Below are 19,664 nucleotides of genomic sequence, written 5' to 3'. Positions count from 1 at the left end.
AGTCTCGCTTTTTTAAAATTAAAATCTCCATTCTCCTTAGGTCATTCTTTTTAACATTTGTGATCTTCGTTTCTGACAGGAGAATTTTTTGTCTTTCTGAAATCCACAAATTTAGTATTATTGCTTGCTGATTGCCATTACTGGCATGTACATTAAACAAAAAGAATTTAAATTATTTCTTATTGCTCTTGAGTGACTGTCTTGACTTTCATTGTTCACAGGCAAGAAAAACAGGCCTGTTGTCACCTAGGAACTGACTAATACAGAAAAATGTTCAATAGGAGTTTCCAGAGGAAAGCTGAAGCCCGGGGCACCAGGGGAATTGCTTGCTTCATGTTCTTACCAGTGACTTTTACCAGGAGTTAGATGCCCTTGAAAATGGACCCATCTACAACTCCAAATACTTAATACCTTTGAAAATCTATTCTAAATTTGGCTAACATCACTTGAAAATAATATTGCTTTTTGAGCTCAGTTTCACTGATATTATTTATATTCCCTATTATATACAAGTACTGCCTTGGCTTGGAAGTGGTGTCATCCAGCTTTCCTTTACTATGGTTTCAATCTTCTGATTCCAAATAGAAACACTTATCAATGTCACTCCTCTGTCATCCTCTTCTTCCTCATCTAATAACCACAAACGCTCAGGCTTGTCTTTTCAAATATTCCTACTTTCAGTTCTGAAGAGCCGAAGAGTTTGTGAAATTCATATGTGCCTTTTGGATTCCTGGGTTATTTGATTGTGTTACAGATCATGATCCCTTGACTAGACTACATGAAGATCTTGTTTCAACGCCGTAGCACGCAGATGTATGCTGAGCTGCCCAGATTCAATCTGGTTTGTCAGTGAAGCACAAGATCAGATTGCTCTACCACTTTTGTACCAAATTGGATATCTGCTGTATAAATTTGTAGCAGGTATCCAAGCTGAAAACTATCATGTGCCTTTGGATTTCTGATAGGTTGTCTTGCATTTGACTGCCTTTTAAGCTAAAGTGGTGTACAGTAAGTGGTGAACGTGTCAGTCACATATCCATTTGTGCCATTAAATGGCTGGGACAATTTGAAGGTACGGTTGGGTACATTGGGGCATGAGCTATGGGTCATGTTATCAGAAATACTTCCATCTTTCCCCTAATGACACCATTTGTCAAGTTGTCTGTCCTGCTGTTTTATAGCAGGACTAATGTTCTCAGCAGCAGGGAGTTCTTACTGCAGCTGTTGGCCTTGAACACTTGTTCTTTAGTCTACCTTGAATGTTAGCCCTTAAACACCTCCTGGTCTTGTTCTTTTTTGTAACTTGTCTGGGGTAAACAAACAAGGTAAATTATTTGTTCCATCAAGCATTTCAGCACTTCCATAACTCTTCATTGGGCATAATCTAGATGTTACTCTTGTCGAAGTAAGAATTTGCCTTAAGTTTCAGGTCACTGCTTCTCATTATGTGGAATCGACAGGAATGCGAGCAGGCATGCAGCCTCCCAGCTCTTCCTCTGCAAGTACCCGAGTTAAAAATCTGACCTTCAGGCTTTTCAAAACTTTTTTTTTTTTGGTGATACTGCAAAATAGGTTTTTACTCAGCTGTCATTTTTGAAAAACAGATACGACTTAGCTGAACTCAGTTGAAACAGCTGATAAATTTAGCCTACGTTGTAACTTCTCATGCTGAGATTGAGATGAAAGTGTTACCTATCCCAAGAAAATCTGCTTTTGATATTCTTTTCCTTACTGTGGTTAAATTTAATCCAAAACAAAGCCATTCTTCCCAATGATATTGGGAAACACCATCCAGAATGGCCCCATCCACTCCCTGAGCAGGTGCAGTTCTTGCCTTGCAGTATTCCAGGAGTCTCCTCCTCACTCCCATAAGCCCATCAGCTGGGCTTGTCCTTGTCCTTTGCTCTGAGCAGAGAGCCGGGAAAGGTTTCATGTGGCCTCTGTGTCTAAAGCGACACAAATAAACAACTGTATCATGGGTTGCTTTAGGTTTCATATATGGGATTGGTGGTGTATGTGTTGAGGCAGTAAAGACTTTGATCCTCTGAATCACACTAAAATTAGATGCCACAAATAGCCTATATGAATACCCAAAATACTTTCCAAAACCCTGCTTAACAGACACTGGATGTGTGTTAAGAGAGGGGGAGAAAGAGAGCTGCGAAGTATTTGCCACAAATAGCCTATATGAATACCCAAAATACTTTCCAAAACCCTGCTTAACAGACACTGGATGTGTTGCAAAGCAGAAGAGAGGGGGAGAAAGAGAGCTGTGAAGTATTTTCTCCAAGTAATTCTGAATGCATGTTTTGTAGGCTAAAAGCAAGACTGCAATCACATAGCGCCCTCCTTCCATTTACATTTTCTCCTTAAAGCTCAAATCTAACAGAAAAATAATGAAAACAGAATGAGAACTGATATTTATATAAATATAAACGTCTCAGAAAAAGCACTAGGAGTATTATTTCAAATTGAGACTGAAAACGGGATGCTGATGAACTCCCTTTATATGCAGCCACTGATGAATGAAATGTAGTTTGAAAGCCTTGATATGCTCTTAAAATAAATATCAACCTTGATAAAGCATTAACTGGGGTTGGTTTCTCAGCTGTGAAGAGTTTGGATCAGGCTGCTTTACTGATTGTCACTGATGTTGTAAGACTATTTTTTTTATTCCTTCTGTACTTTTTTTTTCAGTATTAGCTCTCAGTGCTATTTCTAGTTTAATAATCTGAATCAAAAAACATGTCTCTTTCACGGTGACTGAAAGTTTACCTGAATGAGAAAAGCAGTTTATAAAGTAGAAGCAATAGGTTTTTATTAAAAACAACAGAATTATTTTGCAGTATATTGGTCTGCATTTTTCTGGTGACTCATATGAGCTAAGGTAATTGGGTGTTTTCTACCCTTTCTATCATATGTCAATAAACCATCCTGCTGCTTTGTTTTTCTATTTTTGCTACCCCCTGCTTCTCTTCCCAACTGACCCAACGTTATTTTGCACTGTCAGGGTATGGAATACACGGTCATAACTGGGTTTGCTGCATTTGCAAACAACTCTCAGGTGTAAACAATATGATAGGTCAGTGTTTCTGCTGCGAGGCAGCCTTTATCGCTGCCTTTGTCTTCTTTTGAGTGTGCTGCGTCTAACCCTCTGTGAGAGGATGCAGATTACCCTTAAGCAGGGTATATTTGCTTTTTTCCATGTAAAGACAATCACAACACAGTAGTACCATGCTGATGTGCAGTCAAGCTGTAAAACCTTACTGTGGCAATGTTGACATGAAGAGTCTGTAGCACAAAATGTATATTCTTGCTACAGTAAATTGCCAATACGCTAGTTAGACCAGGTTTTGTTTTTAATAGAGTTTCTCTGTGTTTCAGGGTTGAGTAATTCCTTTTAATGAATACTGCCACTCACTCCGATGTGGTTTTCTTTATTACCCAGTAATACTGGAACTCCTGTCTGTCCTCAATGCAGTTTGAGATTAGGACTTGTTTCGCCTCATAGCTGCTGGGTTTGGGTTTTGGGGTTTTTGTGATGGGTGGAACTGGGAGGGGGGGACAGGAGTAACCAAAAGAGGAATATGTTTGTTATCAGTCAGCAGTTTGTGAAGGGAAAAAATGGTATCAACTGTTTTCAGAGAAAGAAAACGGACATGGAAGGTTGCTCCCTACTGCACCGCAGTCTCCATAATGTTTGGCCTAAGTAAAGGTGTCTCAGTGCTTGGCCATGCAAAATACCCTTTTTGCATAAGTATCATCTATACTTTTTTCTGTCATTACTTCCTTTTAGTCAGTTCTTTCTATGTGCACAGCCTTTCGCTACATGAAAGAAATCCCTTTTTTTTTTTTTCTTTCTTCCAGTTACTTTTGAGCGTCTGTCCTCACCCTTGTCTCCATGTGGCACAGTAATTTTCCTCCGGATAGTCATCCCAGCTATTTAAGCCTGGAAGCACTGAGAAACATCGCCATGCAAATAGAAAGTCTTGACTAACCAAAATTTATAAATCCCTCTGGGTTTCTTTCAGTGAAGTCCCCTAAAATCCTGATAGTCACCTCACTACCCAGCAGCATCACCTACTGGGATTCTTAAAGTAGGTGCCTTTCCACCATCATCCAGGTTGGAGGCAAATAGCTAGATGCAGTAAATATCCACAGGAGCAGAGGCCCAAAGATGATGACCACAGAGGCAAAGGTGGGCGAGGGCACTCAAAGAAAGGAGACCTGGACCAGCCTTCACTCCACTGAGTAATTGAAAGGAGCACAAAAAATACAATGTTGTTCTCAGCAGAGCAGGCTGAGAACCTGTTTCTTGTATCTTATAACCTTGTCGCTTTCGAGAGGTGGGAGATGTAGGTTCAGATCCCTCCAGCCAAGGGAGAGGCCTGAAGAATATTCCCTAAATCAGCAATTAGCAGTTTAACATCTCAGCTGTCAGCAAAAGAGAGGTGGAGAGGAAAAGCCAGTGTTCAATTGCTTTGTTTTGTAAAACAAAATAGATAAACCCAAAAACCTCTAACCTGGCACAGCCATAGGAAAACAGTGGAGATTTGAAAAGGTGAAGTGCAATTCCTCTCCATCACGCTTTTTCCAGGCGCGTTGAGGCAGCTCTCCACCCAGGTGTCTGGCCCTTCCAAACCCCAGCCTTTGCCACCTGATGCTCCTCATGTGCTCGCTTTTTCAGCCTGATTTTTCAGTTGTGGCCTTTGCTCAGCAGCATGTGCCTCCGAGCGAGGTAGGGCAGTTCTGTCCCCCTCCCCAAATATTGATATCCCTCTCTGCGTGGCCTTGTTAAATAGCCAGCTCAGATCTGGAGGAGTTCAAGGTACTCACTAACAGTCCAGTGCAATAACATCATTATGCACCCAGCTCCTGTTGTTTTCTGCTAAAACATCCCACATGGTCTGCTCTTTAACCTTGGGTTGTTTGGGTTTTTCTCTATTACGTGCTTCTGCTTCTCTCTCCACTCCTCTGCTTGTCATTCCTCAGTCAATGTGTATTCCCCCTTCCCTCCTCCCTAGTTCACTTGAGGACAATATTTTGAATCTCCCTAAGCCTCTATGTATTATCTTCTGGTATTTTCAGTACCGCCAATCTAATAAATATAAATTTAATTAATTTTTTCTCTGTATCATCAAAAGGCATTACATAAATTCAAACTCAGCAGTCTGCCGGAATTTGCTGCCTGAAGTATTGCCAGTTTGCTTTGGTTTCTGTCTGGATTCCTGTACTGGAGCATCTGCCTGTATCAGCAGCCCCAATTAATACCTTTCCACCGTTTGATGTCAATGCCTCCCTCATCTTAGTTGCTATTGTAGTCTTTCTATTTGTACACAAACATGACATATTACAATATGCTTTTTTATTTCTTTATTTGTTGTCTAAGATTGCAGGTGCCATTCTCCAGTATGTTAGTTTTAAAATGTCATGCTGTCTTTCTGCCTCCTAACAACATTCAGGCTTTGTGAGCAGTCAGTTCCTCCCTCCTCTTTTGGTGAAAATACACGGGAGCAAGGTTTACTGCTTTGATGCTCGTAGTTTCCATGTAATCACATTTACGAAGCGCTTGGTTGAGTTGCTTTGCTTTTCCACAAGAGTATTCTGTGTTTACCCACAGCCAAAACTCAAGGTGCGTTTTCCCGTTGGTTCAACCCACATGTGCTGCGCTTTATAAAACGATTTGTTTTGCCTGTGTGTAACTATGCTGAAATGAACTGCTTGGATGCAAGAGAGACAGATCAGCTGCCCTTGCTCTGGCAGTAAACTTAATCATAGGCTCATAAGCGCTGCTTTGTGCTGTTTTTAAATAAGAGTTTTGGCTGCTGCTTTTTTTTTTTTTTTGGTTTTCTGCTACTTTCCCCATCTGGCGCTGTAACGTTGGTTCTTGTGTTCCAGTTGGAAGCACTGTGGGTGGAATTGCAGACTCAAGTGCTGGCGGAATAGCCTGTAGGCCACTGTGAACATTTCTGTTTCCACTGTCAGCTCTACATGTTCAGCAACCTCAGTTTGGGATTCTCGGGTGAGGGAATCAGTGGCTCGCTGTCAGTTTTACAGCACCTCCTTCTTCCCAGGGCTCCCTGGTTCTCTGAATTCGGCATTTCAGTTGCAACTTGATGTTCATCTAACTGCACGCCAGTGAAGAGTTGTTGTTTTGAGACTGCTTTGCTACGCCCTCCGTTTAACTTTTTTTGTTATTGGCAGGCTCTTGTTAGTTTTTATAAATACCAACCCCTTCTTCCCCTCTATAAATGGATTATTGGACTCCATTATTCCTGAGAGAATCTGTCTAATGTTATTGAACATGAAATTACAAATGTTTTCATTTATAAATTACCCACTCTTACAGCATCTTCTTTTAAAGATGCTGCTGGAAATATGTAATCCAAAGTCATCTAACTTGTTACACTATGACATATAATACGAGCAAGAAAGGGCCTGATGGGCAGTGTACTGTGCGTGTGTGCGTGTGCTGCAGCTGGAGCAGTCACCCATGGGGCATAGACAGACGTTGGCAGATGTAGTACGAGTTGTTTTAACTACGCTGTTTGCAGCTGGCAGGGCCGCTCTGGCATCCCATCTGGGCTGCTTGCAATGTCTCAGCTCCGTTCATGGCCAGTACGCTACTGGGTGGTGTTGGGAGAATCTCCCAGGCACACTGGTCAGTCCTCAGCCTGCTTATTGAAGTGATTTTAAAAAATGTTTTGCTGGGGTCAGGACTACCGTAGACAATACACAGGAACCTACAGCAAATACTTTTGCTGTGCACCCTTCCCTTGTGCATTGACCAAGTACTGGCTACAGCTGAAGATCTGACCCATAACATCAAGTAATCTACAGCCTGGTGGGGTTATGGAAACTATGATGAGAGTAGCTAAATATCAACATTAGCTGGGGACTGGACATTATGTAGCAAATAAACTTTTAAAAATCAACAATCCTGTTTTCAAGGAAATGTGCTAAGAAAAAAACTCACAAACCCTACATTTTATGCCAAGAGAATTGTTTCTAATGAGAATGTTTTCCAATATTTCCCTTGAGATATCAGCTGCTCCTTAAAAATAATGTTCCAACTTCAATTTGCTCACTTGTGGAGGAAGGGAGAGAAGACTTAACAGCCTGTGTCAATGAATATAAAAGATAACTTTTATGCAATCTAGAATGTACCATAGCACTTGTACTCCTTCTTAGTAATTGTACCTTATATTGTTTCTTCCCCAGATAACACATTTTCCCTCCTCTGGCTTTCCTTCCCGTTCGAAGCTTTCTGTTCATCTGAAGAATACTAGTTCAGACAATCCAGGCACAATATCACTCCAGACTCATTATTTCAGAGACTTTAATTATCCCCTCTCATCCATACATGAATAAACAGAAGAAAAAAAGTCAGGGCAAATTATCCATGGCCCGGACGCCACAGGCATCATGTGAATCATCCCTCTCTGGGGAGAGGAGGGTTTATATGCTCGCGGAGGGAACGTGTCCCATGATCCTTGGGAAAAATCAGCAAATCTGTGGGAACTCCTAGGAGAGTTCGTCCTGTTTTGCTCTGCTCGTAGAGCCCTGCTGCTTTCCATAGCGCAGCTCTGCCAACCGCTGCTGTTGCTCTCCGAAGGCAGAAGGAAGCGCGCAGGTATTGCTCGTGCTGTCAGCCTTCATCCCTGGCACGGTCTCTATAGGAAATAAAGTTGTTGGCTGAGTAACATTGCTGTTCTCCCCACTGCCCATTCCCATAAGCCAAAAAAGCTTCATCTGAAGGGTGTTTGCAGAGAATAGGAACAGGTTAAGGGTGCAATATTGAATCTTAGCACTGCTGCAGCTCTGTTCTAAGGCTCTGGCTTGGCCTTTGCTTGACTTGCCACCCCGCTGCGCTGTTGCAGGATGAGAGTGATTATGGCTCTTTAGCATGGAGCTAACGATCCATGCTGCAAGTCACCTCTGTTCTAACTGCGTTTTCAGAGCCATTTTATAAGGCTGCATTTCCAAACCTGATTTTCTTTACTTCTTGGATCAATTTCCAGGCTCTTCAGGAATTTGTTCTGCTTCCTGGAATGGAAACTCTACTGTCTGCTGACACCTTTGCTCTAAATGTCAGTGATGCGTGCTTTGGCATGGGTTTGGCATAAATTTTCTTCTGATAGGGAAAAACATGTGCTAATTAGCACCCAGTTATCACGAACATTTTGAAGACAAAAATACAGCTGGAGGCAATTCTGGCACCATATTTCTTCTGGGTTTCTACATTTTAGTTGAGAACATCTTATTACAGTGTTTTGTTATATGAAACTTTGTTCAGCTGTATCTATGACTAGTTTGTTCTGGCTCAATTTTTTTCCTATTAATCATGTTAGGCTTACTCGAGGCTTGTAGAGGGTTTTCCCTGATTCCACCGCACAGAGATGTGTGCAATTTTTTTCTTTCAACCGTTAGGCTCCCCTTGCACGCAGGCTCGGGACTGTAATTGCGCACCCAATCAATTCCAGTGTTATCTTTGTAGCATTTTTCAATATCGTCATTAGCCACGATTTTCTTCTTTTGATTTGTAGTATTTTTTTTCAGCTGTGAGGTTTGCTTTTGTAAAACTTCTGATAATGAAGTCCATCTTGTCTATAACATCATGATGATGATGAACTAATCATTATTTTAAGAGGGTTCTAATTGTATATATATGCCTTATGGTCCAAATTGCTACAGATATTACGTACCATTTCAGTTACCTTTTAAATAATGTATTGGCATCTTACTGCACACTTCAGGGAAACAAAATGTGTCAGTGGGTCCTCCAGTGCTTTAAGAGCTGTTCAGCTCGCCTCCCTTGAGATGTTGTTGTAAAATCTACAATGCACAATTAGTTACGAATTTTACATCTTTTAGAATTCATGGGTAGACCATTAATGGGGGAATAAATAGCAGAATTTTATTTAATCCCCCACATTGTTTAACATGAATTACTAAGCAAGGGACACACAGCCATTCTATCCCCTTGGACAGAGGGACATCTGTACTGCTCTGGATAGAGCATCCCTTCTTCCAGATAGATGGGTAAGGTCCAGCCACAGATACTTGTGGATGTAATGTGGATCTAAATCCCTGTTTACTTGAAAGGACTACAACTGGAGGAAAAAACAGAGTGATGTTCATCTGTTCTAACTTGAAATTTTGTCAGTGTAACTGTTTACATGAAAGTGAATGAGCTGTCTTGTATCGGTGGAGAGAAATAAATATTTTGGGGTGCAATTTATTTGACCAAAGACAGATATTTACTCTAGAATGAGATAACTATCCAGAGTACATAAAGAGAAATGCTTATTTATTTTCATTGGCATCAGACATAGACTTTTCTACTTGGTAAAAAGAATTCTGCTCTTTATGCCCAAGCTATGCACTTAACAGACAATTTATCATTGCTGAGCTGTAATATCAGTTCTGTCGTCCTTACTAGTCTCACTTATTCAGCGAGACTATTTACATATTAAAGTATTACTCAGCATGAGTAACGGTGCCAGCACTGAGGTTATGTTGCAAGTAGAGAGATGTTTCCATTAGCACTAAACCTTATCTCAGAAAAATCACTGGAGACTGGCACTTCCCAGAGGTTCTGCTTTCTTTTGATTATCCTGCCTTCTTCCAATAATTGACTCCAAGCAGTTCAGCTTCGGTTATTTGGTAGAAGAAAATCTTTGTCGGAGATTTATTCATGAAGTCACAAGAAAGTCTGTGCTTAGGTATCAGGTTGTCTGTGTAGGTTGCAAGCAAATCGATTACTGGAGAATTGAGGGAGTTAGGGATAATGTCATGGGATATGGGAGAGTGTAACTGAAGATAATACAGTGGTGGAGGGGCTCACATATGAGACAGAAGAATGAAGACAGGGGAGAACTAAGTAAGACTCAGATACCTCAAGACATAGAAAGTGGATGTACAATCTAATGAGGATAAACTCGATTAAAATCTCTAATGGCCCATCTGCTTACTTGAGCTGGACACCCTGTTCTCATTTGAAATGTTTATGTGATGAGTAAACTTATTTAATACTTTCCTCTGAAACTAGAAAAGAAGGAACATGATTTCAATTAGGTGACATTTGTTTTGTATTTGGATTAGCATGATAATTTTACCCTTGGATAAAAAAAAATGAGGATATTGTATCACGTGTTGTTCCCCTTCTGTGCTCCATTTGGCACCTCTGCCACTGACAGTTCTGCACCACAATGGCAATCTGGTACCAGTTGGATCTTTCCTGCTAAACAACTGGCATTTGGCTGAGCCTAACTCAAATCCCCAGACAGACAAACAGAAGCAGCTGATCCAGGACATGAAAAAGAAACCACAGAAACGTAGCCTTGTCCCATGGCCATGAGTTATCCGGGGTCAATTTGTGCTCTAATGAAGATAGAAAGCATGAAGATAGAAAATCTAGAAAGTCAACAGAAGCAAATAATTTAAAGTGGATGCACACGTAGACCCTGAGCATTCACATACACTTAAATTCTAGGTTAAAAATATTTTTCTCCAAAATATGGAATATTTATTGAGATAAGAATGTATCTGCATTGCTATATGAATCATTACTGTGCAGTTGCTTATGAGTATACAAATAATCATCATATCTGTGTATATTGTCCATGCACAAGCACAGGTCAGTAAAGGATTGGCTTATATCGACTGCATTTATTTTAATAGAATTCTTCAGTTCTAATCCCCTTAATAATAATGCACTACTGTACTGTTTAGCCTCCCAGCTTACTCTACTTACTCGGATTATATTTTAACAGCATCTTATCTCATTTCTATACCTTAACACTCTATCACTGGCTCCTTGACTACTGAACTTTCTTGCTGTATATTAGCTATACCTAAAACATCCTTTTCATGTTAAAACAACTGTACATTCAGCATGGAGCCTCAGCAAAAGTAGAGAGGTAGATGAGCTTTTCTCAAGTATCAACTAATGTTCAAGGAGTCCAGATCTGCCTGTTTTCCACCTTCAGAACCCTGTATGCAGTGTTGTTGAACTCAGCATTCAAAAAGAAATAGACCTCTGTTGGCTTTTTGCTAGCATTTCTGTGCTTCACATGATACTGCTTAATTCATACATTGTGCAGCCAAAAGGAACCCTTGCAATCCCCTGTCTAGCCTCAAGCGTAAACCTACCAAGATTTAATTTCTGTTTGAGCTTGAGTCTTTTGAGGAAGAAGGAATCTTAACCCTCTGTAACAGAGAGTTCACCACAAACACTGAGAAGCTGTTCCAGCTGTTTCAGTCTTACTACTAAAATACATGCCTATTTCTAAGTTAGATCTTGTCTAGTTTCTTCTCACAGCTATTGGATCTTATTATACCCTTGTCTGCTGGCTTGAAGAGTCCACTACCAAAATTACGCTCCCTTCTGAGGTACTGTAGGCTGTGATCAAGTTACTCCAGTAACTTAATTGTCCCGAACTCCTTGGCCTTCCACAATAAGGCATATTTTGACTGTAGCAGAATGCAGTTACTCTCCTCAGACATTCTGGACATGAGTTTCATTGCAGAGTCATAAAGCATGGTTTGCTCATAGTGATAATATTTAATTTCAGCATTCATTTGTCATTCTTCTTCTGTAGCTCCATCGTTTTCTCAGGAGGGAAAGGACAAGCCCTTTCCTTTAATAGTTTGCATTCAGGCTCTCTTAATTTATGCCACAGATGACTTGTGGCTGGCGGGCGCTTTGTATAGCTCCTACCAGCTCACTAGAGGGAAGGCTTCCCTTGACCTACATCACAGTTCAGCTGCCTAAAGCCAAGAGAGATACCTACCCAAATTTTGGAGACGGCACTCTACAGGTTGTTGAAAAGGATGAGCTTAAGATGCTTCAAATGATGCTTCACGCTAGGCCTAAACAGAAAAATAGCTGAGCTCAGTGAAGGTACTGCTAATTAACACCACCATGGAAGAAGAACCGCTAGTTCATTCTCTAAATGGCAACATGGCTCTTGGAACAGATTAAGGACTGACAGTGCTATTCTTTTAAGCAGGCAAAATTTCCATTGGAAGTATAACCACTGAGATACCACTTCATGGCAGTAATGTCCATGAGAGTTTTGCTTGTGCGAGGAATACCCGATTAGGCACCAAGTCGGTTCTGTTACTTCACCACCAGAAGTCGTACGAAATAACAATGGGAATTCAATAGGGAGTTGCAAAACCAATTCATAATTTACACCGACACCTGCACCTTGCTGTGGCTCATGTGGCAGTAAGGTAGAGGGCTGGTACTTCAGGGGCAAAGTGCCTTCCTGCCATGCAGTCTGGCCGTGCACCGGACCCACGGGCACTGCCACCGGGGAGGTCAGAGAATGGGAGAACCACGGTGCAGCTCTTGCCCAAGGAGCTATGTGAAGAGTTGCCGGGCGGTTGCAGAGCAGCCGGCCACCCGAGCCCTGTGCCCGCTGTGCGTGCATTCGGCAGTGCTCACGGCTCTTGGGAAAACCAGCCCACAGCCCTGTTTCTCAGAAATGTTTGCAGTAAATAAATAATGTTAAAGGAAAAACATTTCCAGGATGGTTAAGGAGCTACAGAACAAAGTTAGGTGGGAATTTACCCCTCCTTCGCGATGTTAAGGAGATAATGCAATAAATGTTTTGTTCCTTTTTCCATTAGGAACACTTTGCAATCGTACAGGAGTTTTTCTGTAGTGGAAATTAGGACTTTGTTTAAATACAAACTGTTGCTAAAGGGTTTGGGGTTTTTTTTACTGACTCTTAAATGCGTGGGATTAAAGTCAGTAGAAAACACACTGAACTACCCTTCTTAGCTCTGCTTCTTCTCTTGATTACTTAGATCCCTATGTGAAGATCCATCTGATGCAGAATGGCAAGAGGCTGAAGAAGAAAAAGACTACAATTAAAAAGAACACTCTGAATCCCTACTACAATGAGTCTTTCAGCTTTGAAGTACCATTCGAGCAAATTCAGGTAATGTCAAACAGCGTTTTGTCTTCCCTCTGCATTCCATTTCTCAGCCCTTATAAATATTTAACAGGAACCTTGTTAATTATCACGTGTGCATGCCTTCATTAGCACCTAGGTGCCAGCCCTGTGCTACATTAGATGAGTGTGACTGCTTCAAGAGGGAAATGATAAAATGCACAGTACTTATGAAGCTTTGATTCATCAGTCAGAAATGGATAACTGACATTTTCTGTTAACAGAAATGGATTCTGAAAAAAAAATAAATCTGCAGGGACATAGCGAAGGAATGTGCCAGCAAAAAAAGTATAGGGACAAATGAAAAGGCATATATAGCAATTTTCCCCAAATTATTCGAAATAATAAATTGGCACCATCAGTTAATTTGTGTTCCCTGTGCATTTATCGGTCCTGTTTGTTGAAAGCACTGCAGCATCCCTCTTAAGTAAAGCACATAATTTAATCACAACTTTTTTTCAGTTATTCAGTGCCTAAAATTAGGGGCCTCAGAAGTCAGCACAGCGAGCTGGAAGTCACCTACGTTAGCAGTGGGAAATACCAGGACAAGGCATCATGTCATATTTTTCAGGGACTCAGTTACCTACCTTTGGGCCGCTGAGAGGCAAATCATCTCTCACTCGTGAGAGTGAAATTTAACTTCTTCTGATGTTAACTAGCCTTTTCTCACAAGAGAGAAGCTCTTCTTAACCGTATCAGGAGGCATGTGGGAAACCTGCCTCCTCTTCACCCTCCTCCCTAGTGAATTTAAACCTATATCTTCGATGTCATAAGCAAGTACTCTTGTCACTTGTGCTTATGGCTTGTGTTGGCAGCGCAGCACTCGTTTCTAAATAAATAATATGTATATGGTTGGCCACAAAGCATAAGATCACCTGTTAGTGGGGTGGTTTCACTTGGAGAGACTTTGGTCTCTGGTCTAATCTAGGTAATGTAAACCACATAAAGATCAGTTAGTACAGGCCTCCTCCGTTTTTTTTTTAAAACCCTTACCATTAGTGTTAAACTCGTTCGTTATTTTGCTCACTTGTTAGAGCATTCGTGGGCAGGGAAGATGTATTGGTTTAAATGTCCTCAGAAGAGAAAAGAACTGCATGCTGGCTTCCCACTCACCCACGGAGCCCTGTGACTCTGGAGACGTCAAGCAAGACGATAGCTCTGCAGCTGAGTGTGGAAAGTGTACTTTCAGGGGCCTCCTGGTTTGACCATAATTAAAATAGTCTGGGAATACATCCTTTGGTGGCTTGTAAGAGAGGTCTAGGTGTGAGTTAGGTGCCACGCTACTTGTAGTTTTAAAAGGGTTTAAATGTCCTGGGCCAAACTGGGACCCCCCCTCTTGATTAGATGAGAGCATGGTACAGGTTTTGAGACTCTACATCTTGGATTTTGATAGCAACTGTACTGGAGAGAAGCCCAGGAGTCGAGGCCTACATTTCAACTAAAGCTGTGTGCTTGGTTTTTATTGACTTGGTACCGACAGAGATAATAAAACTAGACAAGGTGAGGCAGTAGGAATAGCGACTTGGATGCATGACTAGCCTGTTTCTTCATGCCCCACAGCATGTACAGGTGTCTGTGGACTCTAGGAATCAGAAAGTGGGAAATCCAGTGGGGCCTAATTCCTGTTGATTTTAATGAAAGTTGGCCCGCGTGCTTGTGAAAGATCATATAACAAGCATCAAAGACCCCGAGGCAAGAAAAGATGAATCAAATCGAGCCTCTCTGGCAATTTAGGCAACAAATGTCTTGATTTCCAAATAGGGAGAGGACTGTGGAACTGGGACGGGCACCTGCAAGTTATCAGATCTGAGCTTTGGCATGGTTAGGTACGTTCTGTAGGTACTTGGCCATTTTGTCTTCTAGTCTTAAGTCACTTTTGTAAGGTGGCTATAGGCCCTTTAGAAAACTGTTGTGGTTTAGCTGTTTAAATTTTTGCTTGGGTTTGTTTGGGTTTTTTTATTAAGTTTATTAGAATGACTTTATAGCTATTTACTTCAGTATATAGCCTCAATTTAAAATCTGTAATTATGGGCTTTGGTCATATGCCAATGTAGTTTGGAGTTAGTTATAAAAGACTATATTTAGAAGCTATTTCATTATGGTTACTGAAGTGATTTCATCATTAGAAAAAACACATTTTAAATGTTATTTAGACTTAATATGGTAAGAATCACTGTGACTTTTGGGTAATTCACGTAAAAGTCATTAAGCAAACTTTCACAGTCAAATAAAAAATAATGGTTACACAAGTTTCTTGATTGTTGGAGAGCAAAGACAAGAGGGCTCATGGAGGGAAAGCAATTCAATAGCAGTACACCTATGTAATTTTAAATGGGCCAAACATTAACATTTTCAACAACTTAATAGCAACTATGGATTCTGGCTTTTAAGGGAAAGAAGGTGATGTCTTTAAGCATAATGGGAGAACACCACTGGGAAGTCAAATCCTGTTGTTACAGGCAGATCAAGCACGTGTTTTGCCATGTGCAAGACAGACTGCCTCTGTAGGTAGCAACGTCTCCAGGCCCTTTCAGTCCAAAGAATGCTTAATCACACCGAGGAAACTGCTAATCCCAGTGTTTATTAGCAGAGGTGGTGCTTTCTACTAGCACCTCTTGGGTTTTGCTGTGCAGCTGTTCCTGTAATATATGGTACAAAGGCAAAGAGACGCTCACGTTTCTCTGTAGGTTTACGCCAGAGACCACGAGGTGAAAATAATCTCGGAGTTAATCATCTGAGCTAGCGGTTCTTACATCTTTATACAGAAAGGAAAAGGGCCTTTTGTTTACAGTGCTCATTGTTGTGTTACGATTAACACAAAAAAAAAAATAAAATCCAATAGTAACTAGCCCCCAAGCTTCTAGGTATAGGAGGCAACTTTTTTTTGTACCATAAAATAATAGTCTTATGCTTACTTTTTATATCTGTGATTGTACCATGCATCTAAAACATAAATGTTCATTTGGGGAGGTACCATCAACATTAAAAGTGAGTGTATTGCAGAGAGCAACACTGAAACATCGTTTTGGCATCTAGAAATACTTGCTTCAGGATATTGCCTTTTATCGTGAGTGCTCTGGGGAGAGAGTCTTGAGTTTGATGTACACTGTTGTCATCAGCAACTATATAAATACTTTAGTGCCTGTTGGAATCATCTCTTTCTCTGGCTCAGTGAATTGTACAATCTTGTAAGGGAATGGACTCTATAAAATAGACTTCATGAGCCTGGTCTTGCAGATATGCGTAAAAGAGTCAGTTACTTTTAAAAGATAGTCCTGTTACAAGCACCAAAATTAATCATTCTAGTAAGAAATCAAGATTGTACATATATTTAAAGCCCTAAATTTAAAAACCTGATGCTTGAGAATAAAAGATTTTTCTGGAAGAAATGTGTTTCAGGGCATTTCTTCCTCCAATTCAGGAAACTCACACTGTAATAAGGAGGTGTGTGTATTTATCATGGGATAGAAAGGAATCAGGAAAAGAACTGTATGTTCATCTTTAAAAATAAAGCTGTCTAAGGAGACGCGTGTACAACTTAGATCAGCCCAAGGCTGTTAACGTCTTAGGTGCTGTTGGGGAAGACACCCCTCCACTGAAGGAATAGCTGTTTGTGCTCTTTCGACAAATATTAATGACCTGAAGGAGAGGAATGTGTGCATGTGCACGCAAATGAATACACAAATGCCTGGCTTGAACGTCACCTCCCAGTGTGCCCTGGTCTAAGTGAATAGAAAATCGTCTATGAGCTGTGACAGATGGACTTGCACAGATTTTTGTGGGACTACTTTAACCCTGTTTGCCAGAGGTGACCGTTCCTACAGCAGAAGTGGCACTCCCACACCGGCTCAGTCATAGGCAGAACCGGTGGGTCACAGCCCCGAGGCAGTGGGGTTTATACCTCTTTCCAGCTCCCCTGAGCATGCAGCCTGTTTTCTAACCTCCCTTATAAATATATAGAATATACACACATACTTCCATGTGTGCACATGCACACACACACACGAGTACGTGTCTTTGTATATGTATATAGTAACGATAAGGGCTATCTTCTGAATTTATCTGAAAATAACTGATTAGCATGCTGAATGGGTGTGTAAGAGTTGTTTAGAAGTGGGAAAGCAATTAACAGAATTAACAGAGTACGACATTGCAAACGTTAACTTGGGGTAGAGCCGTTTCTGAATTTTTAGCTGCTAACTTACTTACTTAAACAATAATGAAGTGTTAAATTGCACTACTTTTGAATTAGCTGAGCTTAAGACCTGCATTTTAGTCCCGCAGACTTCTAGCCGTCTCAGTCTTCAATAACAACAACAAAAAAAATCCATACTTTTTAATTGTTAAAGGAAAAAAATATCATCAACCTTGATTCCCATATGGAAGCTCTTTGATGCAAGAGGGCAAGTTTCAAGTTAACAGGGAGGCTGTGAACTTATTTTTATTTGGAAGGCTCACAAGAAACAAAGACAAAAGTTTGAATTTGCTTCTGGCTGGAGGAACCTGCTCCAGCTGTCTCACACACACACTTACCCCCTTCATGGAGTCTCCGCTGTCGTCATCTGGGCCAAGAAGTCATCCCTGCCCACCTTCCCCTTACTGTCATGCTCACTGATCTTTCTCTCTCTCATTGTAGAAAGTGCAAATTGTTGTGACTGTTTTGGACTATGACAAGATTGGCAAGAATGATGCCATCGGGAAAGTCTTTGTGGGCTACAACAGCACCGGCGCGGAGCTGCGGCATTGGTCAGACATGTTGGCCAACCCCCGGCGGCCCATTGCGCAGTGGCACACCTTACAGCCCGAGGAGGAGGTAGATGCCATGCTGGCAGTCAAGAAGTAAATTAAATTAAATTAAATTATGAAGAAGAAAAAGAAGAAGAAGCCTTTCTGCATTTGCCCACATAGTGCTCTTTAGCCAGTATCTGTAAATACCTCAGTAATATGGGTCCTTTCATTTCCAGCCATGTGTTCCTGACACAGATCAGTTGTACTTTTAAATTCCCATTTTAATTTGCACAAATTTAAATGTAGAGAGCCCTCTAAAGGCGCTTCATTTCACCACTGCCCCCCAGATCTACTCTTCTTTTAAGCAATATGATGTGTAGATAGAGCATGACAGAAATTATTTATTGTATCACACAGTTGTATATATACACCAGTATGCTGAGAATTTATTTCTAGTTTGTGTATTTGTATGTTGTAAGCGTTTCCTAATCTGTGTATATCTAGATGTTTTTAATAAGATGTTCTATTTTAAATTATGTAAATTGACTGAGATATAGGAGAGCTGATAATATATTATAGGGTAACTATTGTATCGTCTGCATTCCAGAAAAAAAATTCCAACTTGTAAGGCACTAGTAGTGTTACGCTGACATCTTAAAGGACAACTTAAATCTGAGCTTTCAACTGGACCATCCTAATAACACGCTACGCATCCACAGTGACTCTTGGAGGGGCAAATCCAATTGGGTAGATGTCTTTCACAGGCAACTTAGCATGATCTGAGCAGCTCCATGGCTGACCTCAAGGAGATGTAGCCAGAAGCCAGGATAGAATTTTTTTGTATATATTCCAAAGCAAACACATAACCGACTGAAATGGCTTTAGATTGAAAGTTGAGGAAGCAGTTCTGTAGGAGGCAATGATTTCATCTAACGTACAAAGTAAGACCATTGCAGAGGTGGTGCAGGGAGGGGGGGGAAGGGAGGGGCGAGACGCAGCAGTAGCGAAATGCTGCCATGAAAACAAGAGTAGCTCTCCGTTATCACCTTTATACAAAATTTACATACTGTGAATTCCATCCACAATTTCACATTATAATAAGTTTGCACATTAGACTTTGTAACAAAATATTTTATTATACTAACTCAGATTAGAAGGAATGCAGAATATTTTTTAGACACAGCCGTGTGAGTTTATTATACAAAATAGTTTCATGGTAAACAGACAGTATTGTAATCCCATCAGAAGATGACAAAATTTAGCCATAGTTCTGAATGCACTTCAAAGTAAGCCAAAAGAGAACAGCTAGTGACCTTTTATATACTATTTATACTTAAGTTTTAATTTGTCCTTTAAAAAAAAAAAAGTGAAAACAAAGAACAAGTTCTAGAAAAACTGAAGCAACCTCTTCTGTATACTAGATGCTCGTTTCAGGAGGAGTTTTTAAATGTTTTCAATGTTACTATGTAGTAAATGGCACTATTATGAAGCTATTAGTCATTCCATAAGAGTCTTGAAAGACTGCTCTGTGTATCACTGTGACTGCCGTGTGTGCTTAGAAATGTAGTTTTCTCAGTGGATAGCAATCAATTTATTCCGTAGTGATATTGTAATAATACTGCCATTCCCTTCTACTGCACTGCCGAAGGAACGCATAGCACAAGCAGTTCTAGTTATGACGGACCAATTTAGAACTGGAGCGCTATGCAGGGGACAAGGATGCTATATTGAATGGGTTGACCACGCAGCATTTTGTCAAGCCCTGTGCAATACTCTACACTTCCAGCCTCCCTCGCCCCCCGCCGCTTTACTGTAGATAGCCACCGTACAGCTAGCCAGCACGTCATCTCAGCTTGTACCATCTCATCAAGTCATTTAGGGCATCGCTTCTATCTCATGTAACTGTCCTTTGAGGCCCCTCGCTTATCTTTCCAAGCTGTGAATATATTCATAATGCTTTAAAGAGTTCCT

General features: G+C 40.8%; 1 protein-coding gene across 1 annotated transcript; it reads left to right on the top strand.

Moving 5' to 3' along the window:
- Positions 1–12,819: 12,819 nt before the first annotated feature.
- On the top strand, positions 12,820–19,047 carry LOC104162808 (synaptotagmin-1-like; the record flags this gene model as incomplete). The annotated part of the gene is made up of 2 exons (XM_009701629.1): positions 12,820–12,953; positions 17,602–19,047. Coding segments are annotated over 2 exons (341 nt in total), but the record flags the coding sequence as incomplete, so codon positions are not given.
- Between the last annotated feature and the right edge of the window lie 617 nt (positions 19,048–19,664).

This window comes from Cariama cristata, unplaced genomic scaffold (genome assembly GCF_000690535.1).
Source record: "Cariama cristata isolate BGI_N322 unplaced genomic scaffold, ASM69053v1 scaffold13306, whole genome shotgun sequence".
Classification (NCBI taxonomy): Eukaryota; Metazoa; Chordata; class Aves; order Cariamiformes; family Cariamidae; genus Cariama; species Cariama cristata.
The sequence above is the reverse complement of the archived record's forward strand: the minus strand, read 5'-3'. Positions and strand labels throughout refer to the sequence as shown.